The sequence below is a fragment of the Somniosus microcephalus genome, chromosome 5 (assembly GCF_052327205.1).
Source record: "Somniosus microcephalus isolate GS21.2 chromosome 5, FLI_Smic_1.0, whole genome shotgun sequence".
Classification (NCBI taxonomy): Eukaryota; Metazoa; Chordata; class Chondrichthyes; order Squaliformes; family Somniosidae; genus Somniosus; species Somniosus microcephalus.
The window spans coordinates 86,521,531-86,541,001 of record NC_140991.1 but is presented as its reverse complement, the minus strand read 5'-3'; the positions used below and the strand labels follow the sequence as shown (position 1 = coordinate 86,541,001).

At 41.9% G+C, this 19,471-nt stretch overlaps 1 protein-coding gene across 1 annotated transcript in view; it reads right to left on the bottom strand.

Moving 5' to 3' along the window:
• The window catches only part of LOC147117180 (pituitary tumor-transforming gene 1 protein-interacting protein-like), a 119,298-nt gene that overhangs the window by 56,660 nt on the left and 43,167 nt on the right, over nt 1-19,471 (bottom strand). Inside the window, exon 5 of the mRNA XM_085987940.1 lies at nt 3,792-3,838. Coding sequence (XP_085844066.1) covers nt 3,792-3,838 — 47 coding nt within the window. The remainder of the gene's footprint in view (nt 1-3,791; nt 3,839-19,471) is intronic.

Below are 19,471 nucleotides of genomic sequence, written 5' to 3'. Positions count from 1 at the left end.
TATTCCTTTACTTATGTGTATGAATGTATGTATTTAATTATGACTTTCAGAGAAAGTAACTTATTGGAAAATCATAATTAAATACATACATTCATACACATAAGTAAAGGAATATATACATATACGTAAAGGAATATATATGGACATACATACATAATTACTTAAAAGAATATATTACTGATGAAAAGTTTCTTTCTTAAAAATGTTGGAAATGTTTTAAACACAGCAAATTCAATTCACACAGCCACAATTGCTCCTTCTACCTACAGTACTGAAAACCCGTTTAAAAAAAAAAAATTAAACTTTAAAACTTACCTCAGCATTTCTTAAAATAACTTTCCTCCCTTTCCCAAACACAAATATTGCCTTTCTGAAGCTCCACGATAAAATATATCTTCCTCCGCAGCCTCTGGAGCAACTTTACACATGCTTTTTTCATGTGTAAGTTGTAAGGACTTAACCTCACTGAATCCATGAATGAAATTGACGAAGTTCACTGCGCACGCGCTGCCTGTGCAGTCGCACGCGCTGTGCCTCTGAACCCCTTCGTTCAGAGGACAGGAAATGCCGGTTTTCTCCGCATGCGCTGTGCATGCTGAAAACCGGCATTTCCTCCGGCCAGACGCGTGAGTACCCCGACCGTACTCACGCGTTTGGAACGGAATTACTGGGCCATTGTTTAGGTTTAATAAGGCAACTGAATATTGCAGTTTGATCTAGCCATTTCAACGAGTAACAGATCAAACTATGATGCAAAATCACCCTGAGCACCTAACAGTAACTCAACAGGCAACGGTTGCTGAAACAAACTACAATGTCAGTAATGGGTTCTAGGTTCAACATACAGTTACTGGTTAAAAACAAGATGCACAATAGAAACCTGGTTTACAAATGAAACACAAGGCCTGCTTGAGCAACTTATCTATTTTTAAAAAATATGAAGTAAGCCAGTATATGTTCCATTGTATATTTTCCACTTAAAAACTGATCCTAACTTTGGATTTTATGCTTACAAATGTGGTAATAAAACTGCAGAATGAGTGCCAATTGAATATACCGGGAGGCCTGATTTCTCCAGCTCATAGAATCATACAGCACAGGAGATCATCATTCGGCCCATCATGTCTGTGCTGGGTCTTTGAAAGAGCTATCCAATTAGTCTCATTCATAAGAAGTAGGACATAAGAACATAAGAAGTAGGAGCAGGAGTAGGCCATACGGCCCATCGGGCCTGCTCCGCCATTCAATAGGATCATGGCTGATCCGAATCTAGACTCACGTCCACTTCCCTGCCCTCTCCCCGTAACCCCTAATTCCCTTATTTATTTAATGTTGCAGCTTCCGCAGCTCTCTGGGGTAGCAAATTCCATAATTTACTACCCTCTGAGTGAAGAAGTTTCTCCTCATCTCAGTTTTGAAAGGGCAGCCCCTTATTCTTAGATTATGCCCCCTAGTTCTAGTCTCACCCATCAGTGGCTCTTTCCCCCATAGCCTGCAAATTTCGCCTTTTCAAGTATATATCCAATTCCCTTTTGAAAGTTACTACTGAATCTGCTTGCACAACCCTTTCAGGCAGTGCATCCTAGATTGTAACAACTCGTTCCTAAAGTGAGGTGCCCAGAATTGGACTGAATAATCTAGCTGAGGCCGAACCAGTGATTTATAAAGGTTTAGCATAACTTCCTTGCTTTTGTACTCTATGGCTCTATTTATAAAGCCACGGTTCCCGTATGTTTCTTTTAAACAGCCTTATCAACTTGCCCTGCCATCTTCAAAGATTTAGTAAGATGCTAGTACGGGTATCAAGGGATATGGAGCAATGGCGAATAAATGGAGTTTATGTACAGATCTAATTAACTGGTGGAAGTACTCGAGCTGCTGAATGGCCTACTCCTGTTCCTATGTTGTAGCGAGACCTTCATTCCTCCTCCAACCATCACCACAAACAGATCAACTGCTCTTTCATCTCGTTGCTGTTTGTAGGATCTTGCTGTGCACAAAACAACAGTTGTTTACTGACATAACAGTTGCTGCGGTTCTATGCCAGCTGACATTGTAAAGGATTCCCTCGCCTCAGATGCTTCTGATAGATGTGATGAGATTCAATATATATATGCAAGACTTAAATTTTGAAATTTTTAGAATTTGTGGGTCAAAAACAATGTATATCAAAAGTACATCATTACCACTGAAGGCCAAAGTGGCAAAATTACATCCATGACAATAAAAGTACAGATATGTGGTGCAAATTACTTATACAGTACAATAGTGAACAAATGATTTGACCATATTGAGGTAATGGTGGTAGCTGTGCAGTACATGTATTATGCATATAAAAACTCAACTATTAGGTAGTCAAAAAGATAGGTATGTAATGTGCACAAGTAGTTGCTAAATTGAATTAACTTTGGGAGCTTATCAGAAATCAATTAACTCGAAGGATAAAAATGTGCTTTGGGCAGATCCAATTTAGATTTCATAGTGGCTTTGAAGGATGCTGTGGGGTTAGATTTCCAAGTTCATTTAATAATTGGAGATAAGAGGATGTGCTTCTTCCTTTGCCCCCAACCAAAGGAGTCATTGGATAAAAGTTGGAAGGCTACTACAGTGGCTATATGCACATTTATTGAACTAGATTTTCAAGCTAAGGTTAAGAAAGTAGATACTCAGAAGTCAGTAGGATTTCACTAAAATCTAGTGATTAATTACACAACCAATGAATGAATTTCCTGTATTTAGCGCTGCAGTTGCTATTGGTAAAGATCTTCTTTGAGACCAGGGAGTTTTCAGCGTTGAAGGTAAAAAGTCATACTGTTGGATCTTCACCTATTCAAGAGTCAGGCTGCAAGAAGCTGACAGAAGAGGGATGCAGGATTTGCCCTCAAGCCGAGATCCCTTTTGTGCAATAGTGAGATTGGTTCAGTTAAATTTCCTTGTCTGTATTACATTGAATTTACAGCATAGAAACAGGCCATTTGACCCAACTGGTCTATGTCGGTGCTTATGCTCCACCCGAGCCTCCTTCATGTAACCCTATCAGCATAACCTTTTCTTCCTTTCTCCCTCATGTACTTATCTAGCTTCCCCTTAAAAATATCTAAGCTATTCGCCTCAACTACTCCCTGTGGTAGCAACTAACCACAACTACCAAATTCTATTTACAGGAAACTTTCTGATATCCGGCACTGATGGGACCGAGCTGGTGCCGTACCATCAAAAGTGCCGGACATACCAGCGTTAATGTTGAGAGATACGGAACTGAAAAGCTCCGTGTGAATCAACAAACCCTGTCAACAGCTTCAAAACAGTCGGCTGCAGCTGCAAGCGTCTCTAGCTGAAGCTGTTGCTATAGCTACAGACCTTGCAGTGCCTGACTGGGGAAAAAAAAGCAACGAGAACTAAAAAAACTTATAGAAAACGGCTCCTGATTTTTGCCGTTAGGTCGAGTATTCCGGACATATAACCTCTGGATAAACCAGTTTACTGTACTACCTATAATTTCTGAAGGACTGTAGTAATGAGGGGAAATTCATAGAATGCACAAGAGGAAGACAAACGATCTGGATTGTGCAGTTGCCACCATTTCTTAGCCAGGGCATTAATTTCAAACTACATACAACCATTTTCTTTAGTGTGCAACCTTAACCTAATAAAATGTATCTGAAATACTTCAAATTTGTTTGAAAGATTTAACTTACTAGGACAAACTATAACATATTTGGTGGAACAGATTTTATGTAAAAATGTTATGCATCACTAAATAAAAATAATGCAACATGACATCGACATACCATATTTCTTGCGAATTTCATCATATCGCACTCTTCTTTCAGCCCTTCTGAAAAACAAAAATAAAGAAATGGTTAGATTTCAAACCAGGAAAATGAAGCCTCAATGAAAATTACAGACTCCAGCTATTAGCTGGCAAGCATCCATAAAATGGCACAAAATCTTGTGACTGAACTGCTTTGACTATTGTAAAATTACATAAAGATGTCATTACTTACAGCAACTGCAGCAAAGTATAATATTTGTAGTAGAAATTTAGGTTTTCAATTTAAGAAAAGGGAGGAATTTAACCAAGTCCCATAAAAGCTTACGTAGCAACCATACTACACAAGTTCTTTCAGTCCTCTCCCCTTCTCACCCAACAGGATTTTGTTCAGATCATCACAGATTTTAAAACAATGGAAAAAACAAAAGCATGAGATGTGGAATCAGATATGATAACTTTAAGAACTAGACAACGCATAAAATGAAGTAGAAATATTGAGTAGAGGTTTAAACAAAAGACAATGGCTTGCATTTTGCTGTGAGTGGCGAAGGAACGACTTTCGCCGTTCACCTCGCGTTAAGTTGCCCACAGACATTTTGCGGGCTTGTCAGCAGAGACTTCCAGTTATCCGGCGTCTATTTCAATGCGACGCCGTCGATGGGGGATCTGTGGCATCTGTGAGTAGGAAAGCAGCAGGGAGGCTCTTCAACCAGATTGAAGAATCCTCACAGACACGCAGACTGCAAAGCAGGAATTAAAAAACAGGAAATATAAATTACATTTAAATCATTGTACAGGAAGCAAAATAAAGATTGGGACATACACATGGGATTAATGGAGAGACATAAAAGAGAAAAACAGAAAGACTAAAAAAAGTTTTTTTTTTTTTTTTTTAAATATCTGAAATATTAATTTTCTTGAGGGAATGAGACTCCACACTTCTAAAATTAATATTTTCAGGGCCAGAGAGGTTGTTCTGCAGTAATTATTACACCATGACCTACGCGTGACTGCACAAGCCCTAACTTTTTCTTCGGTCCTTAGTGTGAAGACTGCAAGAGTGCACCATGGTGGGGCAAGGCATCACTGACAGAAACTTCTGGATTTCCGCAATTAAATGCTCATGTGCGGATGCCAGAAGTAACAACAGCGAGTGCCGACAGCCTTGCTGTGATTACTACAGCAAAATCTGAGCCACTTTTTTCTGTTGCCCCAATACACATTGGATTTGCATAATTCCTTTTTAACACACACAGCAATATGCTGTCATTCTATTTCCACCACCTAGATCAAATTATACATTTCAGTTGCTGAGAGTGAAATTAAATTGTACTGATCTGAATAAGTATCTTCATAACAGTGCAAATTAAGTATAATATTCTTAGAGGACTTGACAGGGTAGATGCTGAGAGGCTGTTTCCCCTGACTGGAGAGTCTACAACCAGGGGATCACAGTCTCAGGATAAAGGGTCGGCCATTTAGGACTGAGATGAGGAGCAATTTCTTCACTCAGAGGGTTGTGAATCTTTGGAATCCTCTAGCCCAGAGGGCTGTGGATACTCAGTCGATGACTGTCATAAATCGCAACTTCTACAAGAAGTAACTCAGGAAGTACTACTGAACGGCCAGCTGAGGGCGCCACCCGAGGAGTATAAATACTCGGGCGTGGGCCCACCTTGGCCAGAGACAGTCTGGAAACAGGAAGCTAGTGACTACTAACTAGACCTTCATGTTTTGTTACAAGTCGATTAAAGCCTTGCTTTATGTACAACCAAGTGCGTAGTGAGTCTTTATTACGTCAATGACTATATTCAAGGCTGAGACCGATACATTTTTGGGCCCTAAGGGAATCAAGGGATATGGGGGATAGGGCGGGAAAGTGGAGTTGATGTAGAAGTTCAGGTAGAAGGTGTAGTCTGCACAGAGTGTCGTAAACAGAGTTACAAGTTGGGAATTGAGAGAGCGGGAATTCAGAGCGGAGGGGAAAGGAGGTGCTGCTTTTTGCCTCCAATACTTGTAGTGTTTTGTGTTACAGGTAAATATTTAATTTCATATTTTTTTTATTCGTTGATGGGATGTGGCGTCGCTGGCAAGGCCAGCATTTATTGCCCATCTCTAGTTGCCCTCGAGAAGATGGTGGTGAGCCGCCTTCTTGGACCGCTGCAGTCCGTGTGGTGACGGTACACCCACAGTGCTGTTAGGGAGTTCCAGGGTTTTGACCCAGCGACAATGAAGGAACTGCGATATACTTCCAAGTCAGGATGGTGTGTGGCTTGGAGGGGAACATGGAAGTAGTGGTGTCCCCATGCGCCTGCTGCCCTTGTCCTTCTAGGTGGTAGAGGTCATGGGTTTGGGAGGTGCTGCAGTGCATCTTGTAGATGGTACACACTGCAGCCGGTGGTGGAGGGAGTGAATGTTTATGGTGGTGAATGGGGTGCCAATCAAGCAGGCTGCTTTGTCTTAGATGATGTTGAGCTTCTTGTGTTGTTGGAGAGCTGCACTCATCCAGGCAAGTGGAGAGTATTCCATCACACTCCTGACTTGTGCCTTGTAGATGGTGGAAAGGCTTTGGGGAGTCGGGAGGTGAGACACTCACCACAGAATACCCAGCCTCTGACCTGCTCTTGTTGTCACAGTATTTATGTGGCTGGTCCAGTTAAGTTTCTGGTCAATGGTGACACCCAGGATATTGATGGTGGGGGATTCGGCGATGAATAGAAACATAGAAGATAGGAGCAGGAGTAGGCCATTCGGCCCTTCGAGCCTGCTCCGCCATTCAACGAGATCATGGCTGATCATCCAAACCCTAGCACCCGGTCCCTACACCGACAGCCATCCCACCCAAGCCCTATCCCCGTAACCCCACGTATTTAATCCCCCCTAACACTAAGGGTCAATTTTTATCATGGCCAATCAACCTAACCCGCACATCTTTGGACTGTGGGAGGAAACCGGAGCACCCGGAGAAAACCCACACAAACACGGGGAGAATGTGCAAACTCCACACAGACAGTCACCCGAGGCCGGATTTGAACCCGGGTCCCTGGCGCTGTGAGGCAATAGTGCTAACCACTATGCCACCGTGCTGTCAAGGGGCGGTGGTTAGATGCTCGCTTGTTGGAGATGGCCATTGCCTGGCACTTGTATAGTGTGAATGTTATTTGCCACTTATCAGTCCAAGCCTGAATGTCGTCCAGGTCTTGTTGCATGCAAGCATGGACTGCTTCATTATCTGAGGAGTTGTGAATGGCAGTGAACATCCCCATTTCTAACCTTATGATGGAGGGAAGGTCATTGATGAAGCAGTTGAAGATGGTTGGGCCTAGGACACTGGCTTGAGGAACTCCTGCAGCAATGTTCTGGGGCTGTGATGATTGACCTCCAACCACCACAACCATCTTCCTTTGTGCAAGATATGACTCCAGCCAATGGAGAGTTTTCCCCCCTGATTCCCATTGACTTCAGTTTTACTAGGGCTCCTTGATGCCACACTTGGTCAAATGCTGCCTTGATGTCAAGGGCCATCACTCTTACCTCACCTCTGGAATTCAGCTCTTTTGTCTATGTTTGGACCATGGCTGTAATGAGGTAGGGAGCAGAGTAGTCCTGGCGGAACCCAAACTGGGCATCAGTGAGCAGGTTATTGGTGAGTAAATGCTGCTTAATAGCACTGTTGACAATACCTTCCAGCAATTTGCTAATGATTGAGAGTAGACTGATGTGGTGGCAATTGACCGGATTGGATTTGTCCTGCTTTTTGTGGAGAGGACATACCTGGGCAGTTTTCCACATTGTCGGATAGGTGCTAGTGTTATAGCTGTACTGGAACAGCTTAGCTCGCGGCGCGGCTAGTTCTGGAGCACAAGTCGTCAGCACGACAGCCGGGATGTTGTCGGGGGCCCACAGCCTTTGCTGTATCCAGTGCGCACAGCTGTTTCTTGATATCACGTGGAGTGAATCGAATTGACTGAAGACTGGCTTCTGTGGTGGTGGGGGCCTCAGGAGGAGGCCGATATGGATCATCCACTCAGCACTTTTGGCTGAAGATGGTTGCAAACACTTCAGCTTCGTCTTTTGCACTCACGTGCTGGGCTCCACCATCACTGAGGATGGGGATATTCATGGAGCCTCCTCCTCCCGTTAGTTGTTTAATGGTCCACCACCATTCACAACTGGATGTGACAGGACTGCAGAGCTTTGATCTGATCCGTTGATTGAGGGATCGCTTAGCTCTGTCTATTGCATGATAGCAAAATACTGCAGATGCTGGAAATCCGAAATAACAACAGAAAATCCTGGAAAAACTCAGCAGGCCAGGCAACATCCATGGAGAGAGAAATAGAGTCAACGTTGACTCTATTTCTCTCTCCATGGATGTTGCCTGGCCTGCTGAGTTTATCCAGCATTTTCTGTTGTTATTTCTGTCTATTGCATGTTACTCTGCTTTTTAGCATGCATGTAGCCGTGTTGCAGCTTCCCCAGTTTGGCACCGCATTTTTATTTACACCTGGTGCTACGCCTGGCATGCTCTTCTACACTCCTCACTGAACCAGGGTTGGTCCCCTGGCTTGATGGTAATGGCAGAGTGAGAGCTATGCCGGGCCATGAGGTTACATATTGTGGTGGAATACAATTCTGCTGCTGCTGATGGCCCACAGCGCCTCATGGATGCCCAGTTTTCAGCTGCTAGATCTGTTCTGAATTTATCCCATTTAGCACAGTGGTAGTGCCACACAACACGATGGAAGGTGTCCTCAGTGTGAAGACGGGACTTCGTCTCCACAATGACTGTGCGGTGGTCACTGCTACCAATGCTGTCATGGACAGATGCATCTGCGACAGGTAGATTGGTGAGGACAAGTATGTTTTTCCCTCATGTTGGTTCTCACCACCTGTCGCAGGACTAAACTGGCATCAATGTCCTTCAGGACTCAGCCAGCTCGGTCAGTAGTGGTGCTACCGAGCTACTCTTGGTGATGGACATTGAAGTCCCCCATCCAGAGTACATTCTGTGCCCTTAATTTAATTTCATCTACCTATAACTTAAACTAGATCGAGTGATTAGTTAAAAACTAAACTATAAGCTAAGTTAATTAAATATGTAAACTTTAATTAACTAGATAACTAAAACATGGTTATATAGGGATGGCATTGCAGGTGGTGTGCTGCAATTGCAGCATGTGGGAGTTTGTGGAAAACATCACAATCCCGGATGACCACATCTGCAGGAAGCGTCTGCATCTTGAGGAACTGCAGCTCAGAGTTGTTGAGCTGGAGTCCGAGGTGCAAACACTGCGGGGCATCAGGGAGGGGGAGAGCTATCTGGACACTTTGATCCAGGAGGCAGTCACACCCCTTAGCTTAGGTAGTGGTACAGGTCAGGTTAGTGGTCAGGGACAGGAAAGTGTGACAGCAACACAGTCAAGTGAGTGCACCCCAGGTGCAGTGCTGGAGTAGCCTCAGCCTTTGCCCTTATCCAACAGGTATGAGGTTCTTGCGGCCTGTGTGGATGAGGGAGCTGTTGGGACGGGCTCCACTTAAACTGGACTGGGACCAGTGTCCAGGCGAATCAAATAACTTGGGGTGCAGATAGGGCTTCAAACTAAAATGGGGGTGGGGGGAATTTTTTAAATCTAAAGAGAAAAGTCAAGGCAATAGAGCAGTGTAGCGATTTGGGTAAAGATAAGCAGAGTGTGACAGGAAGGGACAGAGAGTTTAATGGTAATTGTGCAACAGCGAATAAGGTGAAAGCAGGGAATAATGGTAAAATTAAAGGCTCTTTATCTGAAAGCGCAAAGCATTCATAACAAGATAGATGAATTAGTGGCACAAATAGAGATCAATGGCTTTAATCTAATAGCCATTACAGAGACGTGGTTGTAAGGTGACCAAGGTGGGGAACTAAATATTCCAGGGTACTTGCCGTTTCGAAAGACAGGCAGAATGGAAAGGGGTGCGGTGGGTAAGCCCCGATAATAAAAGGACAGAAGGACTGTCGTGAGAAAGGATCTTGGCTCGAAGATCAGGAAGTAGAATTAGTATGGGTGGAGATAAGGATGCACAAGGGGCAGAAATCACTGTTGGGAGTAGTTTATATGCTGCCAACAGTAGCTATACCGTTGGAGAGTATTATTAATCAACAAATAATAGGAGCTTGGAGGACTTTAGTCTTCATATAGACTGGGCAAATCAAATTAGCAAAGGTTGCCTAGAGGAAGAGTTCATGGAATGCATTCGAGACAGTTTCCTAGAATAATGTGTGATGGAACCAACCAGGGAACAGGCTATTTTAGATCTTCTATTGTGTAATGAGACAGGGTTAATTAGTAATCTCATAGTAAAGGATCCTCTGGGGAAGAGTGATCATAATATGATAACATTTCACGTTGAGTTTGACAGTGAAATACTTCAGTTGGAAACAAGAGTCTTAAATTTAAATAATGCTAATTACATAGATATGAGAGGCAAGTTGGCTAAGGTAGATTAGGAAATTAGATTAAAGGCATGACGGTAGATAAGCAGTGGCAAACATTTAAAGAGATATTCCAAAATTCTCAACTAATATACATTCCATTGAAAAATAAAAACTCGACGGGAAAAGTGATCCATCCATGGCTAACTAAAGAAATTAAGGATAGTATTAGATTAAAAGAGGCTTATGATGTTGCGAAGAATAGTAGTAAACCTGGGGATTGGGAGAGCTTTAGAAACCAGCAAAGGATGACCAAAAAACTAAGAAAATAGAATAAGAGAGTAAACTAGCAAGAAATATAAAAACAGATTGAAAGAGCTTCTACAAGTATGTAAAAAGAGAGTAGCAAAAGTAAATGTTGGTCCCTTAGAGACTGAGACAGGTGAAATTATAATGGAGAATAAGGAAATGGCAGAGACTTTAAGCAAATATTTTGCATTTGTCTTCACAGTAAAAGACACAAAAAGCATGCCAAAATAGTAAGGAACCAAGGGGCTAATAAGAGTGAGGAACTTAAAGTAATTATCAGTAGAGAAAAAGTACTTGAAAAACTAATGGGACTAAAAGCTGACAAATCTACTGGACCCGATGGCCTACATCCTAGGGTTCTAAAAGAGGTGGCTGCAGAGATAGTGGATGCATTGGTTATGATCTTCCAAAATTCCCCAAGATTCTAAAACAGTCCCAGTGGATTGGAAGGTAGCAAATGTAACCCCGTTATTCAAGAAAATGGGAGAGAGAAAACAGCGAACTACAGGCCAGTTAACTTGATGTCAGTCGTCAGGAAAATGCTGGAATCCATTATTAAGGAAGTAGTAACAGGAAACTTAGAAAATCATAATATTCGGCAGAGTCAACATGGCTTTTTGAAAGGGAAATCATGTTTAACAAATTTATTAGCCTTTTTTGAGGATGTAACTAGCAGGGTAGATAAAGGGGAACCAGTGGATGTAGTATATTTAGATTTCCAAAAGGCATTCGATAATGTGCCACACAAAAGGTTGTTACGCAAGTTAAGGACTCATGGTGTAGGGTTTGGCCGGTGCCAACATCAGTGGGTGCATGTGCCTCAAGGATTTTTGGACTTTTAAAATGGATATGTACCCTTTTAAAATGTAGACACATGTGGGCTGCGTTTTAAAAAATGGAGTTTGGACTTTTGGACTTTAAAAGGGTTGGTTTCTGTGAAGATGAACTGTCTGTCTTTTGGGTTGGCATGGGACCTGTCTCAACGCTGACGTCATGAAAGGCAGGAGTCTTTTCATATTCTAACTTGTGAGATTTGGGGAAAACCACCCTTTGTCCATGGAGCCGGGATGTCTGGATGGACAATGAGGTTTGGAGGCCAAAAGTAACACCTCTAGACTCTTTCAATGAAGGAGCAGTCAAGACCTTAAAACAGTTAGCAATTCGAGTACTGCTCATTTACAATAATGGCCTAACATTGTTTTCTTCAGGATGACCAATCCAGGACAAGAGACATCACCAGGTAAACCAACTAGCATCTCTGCGACCATGGTAACCAGGAACCGCCCAGCTAGTTTTGTGTATTGCACAGGGTATAACCATGCTGAACTTTGGGGATGCAGGGCTTGCTTTTTGGCTGTTGCTTGCCTGCTTTTCTCTATAATCTGTAACAGGGGTTCTCCACGTAACCACGAGTTCGTCAACTCTCCAGGAACACTCAAAGTGAGTGCCTCGCTGTACCGCCTGAACGTAACTCTCTAGGCCTCATCGCATGCCTCTGTTAGGCACGGTTTTGTCTCTGGAGTCAAACGGAGCCGGGACCGCGTGCATCAATGACAAGGGCTGGTAATTATATCCAGCATACACCTATAGAAATCCCCAGGACTGCCCACGTGATTTGCTGCGGAGGAACTGCAAGTGTCCAAGACGCAGGCTAACATGGGTGTGTGTGTGTGAGGAGGCTTCCAAGTGTGGATTCTGACCAAGCCGGGAGAAGGGTTTAGTTAGAAGGGTTTTCCCATTATCTAGGCTTAGATTCTGGGAAGGGGTTGGTTTGGCGTAACCAACAGGGTGGGTATTTTAGTCTAAAGTTATAAGCTGGTGTCTACGGTCACCTACTCGTTCTGCCGTAAGCGAGAGGAGTAGGGATTGTCATTTTTGTGAGTGTAATAAAAGGAATCGATCTTTGACCAACCTGAACCGTTTCGTTTTGTCTGAATCATTTAAAATCTATCCATAGCAACTCCTTGGGTCTGAACTCGGGGGTTGTGGTGCTTGTGGTTCGCGGTATAATTCGGAAGACCAACCGGGTGGCATCCGGTCACGGCCGGGTTACACAGTAATCCCGCTGGGGACGCTGCACACCGGGCATAGGAGAAGACCTATCTGGCCTTGGTCTCTCTCGCTCTGTGGGATTACCCGCTAATCGACGGGCTGGGCAGGGGCTATTGGCATAAGCTCCTGCCATCCAAGGGAAACAACCCAAACCGGGGAGTTTTTGTGGCATGGGTCGATTCAAGGGAGAGTCATAGAAACACGGGGCATGCAAAAACACCCTACAATGGGGTTGGGGATAATATATTAGCATGGATAGAGGATTGGTTAACGGACAGAAAACAGAGTAGGGATAAATGGGTCATTTTCCAGTTGGCAGGCTGTAACTAGTGGGGTGCCGCAAGGATCAGTGCTTGGGCCTCAGCTATTTACAATCTATATTAATGACTTAGATGAAGGGACCGAGTGCAATGTATCCAAGTTTGCTGACGATACAAAGCTAGGTGGGAAAGTAAGCTGTGAGGAGGACACAAAGACCATGCATAGGGATATAGGCAGGTTAAGTAAGTGGGCAATAAGGTGGCAGATGGAGTATAATGTGTGGAAATGTGAGGTTATTCACTTTGGTAGGAAGAATAGAACAACAGAATATTTTTTAAATGGTGAGAAACTATTAAACGTTGGTGTTCAGAGAGATTTAGGTGTCCTCGTACAGGAAACCCAGGTTAGCATTCAGGTACAGCAAGCAATTAGGAAGGTAAATGGCTTGTTGGCCTTTATTGCAAGAGAGGTTGGAGTACAAGTGTAAGGAAGTCTTACTACAGTTGTACAGGGCTTTGGTGAGACCACACCTGGAGTACTGTGCACAGTTTTGGTCTCCTTATCGAAGGAAGGACATACTTGCCTTAGAGGCGGTGCACGAAGGTTCACTAGGAGGGTTGTCCTATGAGGAGAGATTGAGCCTGGACTCTCTGGAGTTTAGAAGAATGAGATGTGATCTCACTGAAACATAATATTCTGAAGGGGATTGACAAGGTAGATGCTGAGAGGTTGTCTCCCTGGCTGGAGAGTCTAGAATGGGGAGCAAAGTCTCAGGATAAGAGGTCGGCCATTTAAGACTGAGATGAGGAAGAATTTCTTCACTCAGAGTTGTGAATCTTTGGAATTCTCTACCCCAGAGGGCTGTGGCTGTTGAGTCATTGAGCATGCTCAAGGCTGAGATCGATAGATTTTTGAACTCTAGGAGAATCAAGGGATATGGGGATCGGGCGGAAAAGTGGAGTTGAGTTTGAAGATCAGCCAAGATCTTACTGAATGGCGGAGCAGGCTTGAGGGGCCGTATGGTTTACTCCTGCTCCTATTTCTTAGAACTGTTGGGACGGGTTTCACTTGGCCAGTGCTGGGACTAGAGTCCTGGCGGATCATATAACTAGGGCTGTAGAGAGGGCTTTAAACTAACTAGTGGGGGGGGAGGTTCCTAGAGAGCAAATAATAAAAATAACAACAGAGAAGGTCATAGACTCAGGTAGCAGTGGGGAAATTAAAAACCAGAGCATGTCAGGAAGGGGCAGAAGGTGTGGAGTAAAAGGTAAAGTAATAAAAAGGGCAAAAGCAGGAACTAAGTGTCACAAAACATATTTGAAAGTTCTCTATCTGAATGCACGTAGCATTCGTAACAAAATAGACAAGTTAATGGCACAAATAACTACATATGGGTATGATCTTGTGGCCATTACAGAAACATGGCTGCAAGGTGACAATGCCTGGGAATTAAACATACCAGGTTATTTAACGATCAGGAAGGACAGGCAGGAAGGAAGGAGAGGTGGGGTGGCTATGTTAATAAAGGAAGGAATCACTATAATACAGAGAAATGATATTGGGTCAAAAGATCAGGATAATGAAACAGTTTGGGTGGAGATAAGGAATAATAAGGGGAAAAAAACACTAGTGGGCGTAGTCTATAGGCCTCCGAACAGTTGCAACTCTGTTGGACGGAGTATCAATCAGGAAATAGTTGAGGCTTGTAATAAGGGAACATCTATAATTATGGGGGATTTTAACTATCATATTAATTGGACAAATCAAACTGGGCAGGGCTGCCTTGAGGATGAGTTCATTGAGTGTATTAGGGATGGGTTTCTTGAGCAGTATGTAACTGAACCGACCAGGGTACAAGCAACCTTAGATCTGGTCCTGTGTAACGAGACAGGATTAATTAAAAATATCCTAGTAAAGGATCCCCTTGGAATGAGTGACCATAACATGGTTGAATTCCATATTCAATTAGAGGGTGAGAAGGTTGGATCTCAAACAAGCGTGCTAAGCTTGAATAAAGGAGACTATGAAGGTATGAGAGCGGAATTGAGTAGAGTGGATTGGGAAAATGGATTAAAGGGCAAGACGATACATGATCAGTGGTGTACATTTAAGGAGTTATTTTACAACTTCTAAAAAATATATATTCCACTGAAAAGAAAAGGGTGTAAAAGAAAAGACAGCCATCCGTGGCTAAGTAAAGAAATTAAGGATAGTATTCGACTAAAAACAAGGGCATATAAGGTAGCCAAATCTAGTGGGAGGATAGAGGATTGGGAAAACTTTAAAAGACAGCAAAAAATAACAAAAAGATTGATTAAGAAAGGGAAGATAGATTATGAAAGTAAATTAGCAAAAAATATAAAAACAGATAGTAAGAGTTTTTACAGTTATATAAAAAGAAAAAGGGTGGCTAAAGTAAAGGTTGGTCCCTTAGAGGATGAGACCGGGAAATTAATGGTGGGAAATATGGAGATGGCAAAAACACTGAATGAGTATTTTGTATCAGTCTTTACAGTAGAGGACACTAAGAATATCCCAACACTGGACAAACAGGGGGCTATGGGGGGGGGGGGGGGGGGGGGAGGAGCTAAACACGATCAAAATCACTAAGGAAGTGGTACTCGGTAAAATAATGGGACTCAAGGTGGATAAATCACCTGGACCTGATGGCTTACATGCTAGGGTCTTGAGGGAAGTGGCGGTAGGGATTGTGGATGCATTGGTAATAATTTTCCAAAACTCCCTGGACTCAGCAAAGGTCCCGGCAGACTGGAAAACTGCTAATGTAACACCCTTATTTAAAAAGGGCAGCAGACAGAAGGCTGGAAACTATAGACCGGTTAGCCTAACATCTGTGGTAGGTAAAATGTTGGAGTCCATTATTAAGGAGACAGTAACAGGACATTTGGATAATCATAATTTAATAGGACAAAGTCAGCATGGTTTTATGAAGGGGAAGTCATGTTTGACAAATTTGCTGGAGTTCTTTGAGGAAGTAACATATAGGGTGGATAAAGGGGAACCAATGGACGTAGTGTATTTAGACTTCCAAAAGGCATTTGACAAGGTGCCACACAAAAGATTATTGCTTAAGATAAAAAATCACGGGATTGGGGGTAATATTCTGGCATGGATAGAGGATTGGCTATCTAACAGAAGGCAGAGAGTTGGGATAAATGGTTCATTCTCAGACTGGCAATCAGTAACTAGTGGTGTTCCCAACTCTTTACAATCTATATTAACGATTTGGAGGAGGGGACCGAGTGTAACATATCAAAGTTTGCAGATGATACTAAGATGGGAGGGAAAGTAGTGAGTGAGGAGGACATAAAAAACCTGCAAGGGGACATAGACAGGCTAAGTAAGTGGGCAGAGATTTGGCAGATGGAATACAATACTGGAAAGTGTGAGGTTATGCACTTTGGCAGGAAAAATCGTAGAGCAAATTATCTTAATGGCAAGAAACTGTAAAGTACTGAAGTACAAAGGGATCTGGGGGTCCTGGTGCACGAAACTCAAAAAGTTAGTATGCAGGTGCAGCAAGTGATTAAGAAGGCCAATGGAATGTTGGCTTTCATTGCTAGGGGGATAGAATATAAAAATAGGGAGGTATTGCTTCAGTTGTACAAGGTATTGGTGAGACCGCACCTGGAATACTGCGTACAGTTTTGGTGTCCATACTTAAGAAAAGACATACTTGCTCTCGAGTCAGTACAAAGAAGGTTCACTCGGTTAATCCCGGGGATGACGGGATGGACATATGAGGAGAGGTTGAGTAGATTGGGACTCTGCTCATTGGAGTTCAGAAGAATGAGAGGCGATCTTATTGAAACATATAAGATTGTGAAGGGGTTGGATCGGGTGGATGCGGGGAGGATGTTCCCGATGATGGGTGAAACTAGAACTAGGGGGCATAGTCTTAGAATAAGGGGCTGCTCTTTCAAAACTGAGATGAGGAGGAACTACTTCACTCAGAGGGTGGTAGGTCCATGGAATATGCTGCCCCAAAAAGCTGTAGAAGCTACATCATTACATAAATTTAAAACAGAAATAGACAGTTTCCTATAAGTAAAGGGAATTAAGGGTTACGGGGAGCGGGCAGGAGTCTAGGTTCTGATTGGTCATGGCCCTGTGGGTAGCGGAGCGGGCCCAGGGGCCGTGTAGCCTGATCCTGCTCCTATTTCATGTGTCTAATTCTGTTAGATTCAGGAGATAGTTCTGTGATAGTAGATTGGCGGTTAGGATCAGATCAGCCATGATCTTATTGAATGGCGGAGCAGGCTCGAGGGGCCGATTGGCCTACTCCTGCTCCTATTTCTTATGTTCTTATGTAGCTGTCACGTTCACCTCCTGTTACGTGAAATGGATCCAAACACCAAACATGTAAATATAAACACAAGTAAATCAAAATGGCTAGTCAATGTTATTTCCCTCATTTAAAATCTGTCTAGCTAGAATTTTACAGGATTATAAAAACAAATCCAGGGTTTCAAAACAATAGACTCCTCCAGCAGTTCAAGCTCATTAATTGAGCCCTCTCGACTGTTTTGTAGTCTTGAAGCAATCCAAGATAATTATTCTCCTTGTAATATAATTGAAGCAAATAGATGATTATTTTTGGGCAGAAGATAGAAATAACTCTTCTGAGGACTGAATTGTCTACTGAACACAAACAAACCCATAAAGTTTTCTAAAGAATTTCCTGAGCCTGTTCAATTGTTACCTACAATTTATGATCTAGTCATGTTTAGTATCGCTTTTCCCTCTTCAGATACCAACTAGATTACAGCACAATGAAAAATTAAAGATGACATTTAAAGATGATCCTGATTGCTGTAAGCAATTATGGAAATAACTCCCAATATAGAAATTATCCCCTTGCTAAAGAATTACAGTGCCAAAATGACAACACTCAATCAAACATTAACTAGTCTGAAAATGTATGCATGAAATAATTAGCATTTGATTTATTACATTATAGATGGAAGTCAAAGTTATTATGGAATAAGTGATCAAAGAATGAAGCATGAATAATAAACATTCACTGCTTCGAGGTGAAAATCTTAATGCATTTAAAATCCATTCACATTTCAGATTTTAGAAAAAAAGATGAGAAACAGGGGTCCTAGTATAACCTCACGTTTTCTTAAATCTTTTTCAGTCTTGTGGCATTACAGTGAACATTGGGGTTGTTACAGTAGAACCAAGCATATAATGTCGACAGTAACCTGCTGCTCGGCCTCTACTTTCAAGTCACTAATAGTAAGATTGCAAATGCAAATTCTTGCTTCCTTTTATTTCTTTTTGTGTTTCTCCTTGGAAGCAGTTTAATTTTATTCTTGTACAATTGGTTAACTTCTAAATAGATGATCTAAAAGGATTAGTACTCTATATAATAAAACATCAATTTAATCCAGAATACACTAGTGAATAATCTGTCTACTTCCATGGCAACATTTTCTGGTAGGTCCATTGTAGATATTCAATTAGTACATGTCATTTATTTTAAAACATAGGAAACTGAACCACAATTGGGCTCAAATTAAAATAAAGGGGGTGGGGGGGGGGTGGAACATGAACTTCAAATGGAAGAGAGTAATATAAAAAGAACTGATTCTTACAATCTAATAAGGAAAGAAACAACATTTACGACAAAGCCCGTACTGGCTTGTAGCATGTTTAAAGTAATCGTAAATAGTAAATTGAACAGCAATTCAATTATGTCTATCTGTAATGGAATATTTCATTACATTAAAAGCGCTATACAAAGCCAGGTTACTGTTGTTATATGTGCCTGAATGTATGGAGAATCTATTGGATCATCAATTTAAAGTACAGTAAAGACATTGATGCAGAATGACACAAAAGCACTTCAATGTGCAAAGAAAAATCTGGTGCTGTATCATGGCTTTCTTTAGGTTGTTAACATAATAGCAAAAGTCTACAGATCCTACATCTTGGATAGTTACGTCGATGTATCTTTGTGTATACATAATATTGACACTCCAAATAATAATGCTATATGAAGGAACAATTCTACTTACTGGTACATACAGTTAATGTCTGATTCTGTCTAATGTGAACATCTGATTTTATTGCTGTACAGCATAGACTCGATCTTCATATAATTATCACATTGCTTAGATACAATTGGCATTGTGTATTGATCAAGTTTGATCTCATTTTCTTTTTTTGTTTTGCCAATATGCAGATTAGTTTTAATTAAATAAAACTAAATACAATTTATAACCTTTTTAAACCATCCTTTAAAGATAGAAACTGCACAAAGTGTGCGTCCATCCCTCTAACTGAATCTCACATAGGTTACATTAGCCTTTTTTTGCTCAATTTCATTTAATTTTTTTTTCAGTGGGCTTTTATAAATTCTTTTTGTTACTGTGCACTAAACAGGAGTATTTTTTCTAGTCTATCCCCATGTGCAACTAAGAGCAGAAAAGAATCAAATCTCAGGAGCGTTGTAGAACAGATCATGGGAAATGTTGTGGATTGGAAAATCTGTCAAATCTTAGGTGAATAATATTAAAAATAGATTTAGAACAATCTTAAATCCAGGAATTTAGAAGCTAAAAGTCAGGGAAGACGGAACACAAGAAACCTTATATGCATGACATCCATCAATTTGCAGCTTTAACTTTTAGAAT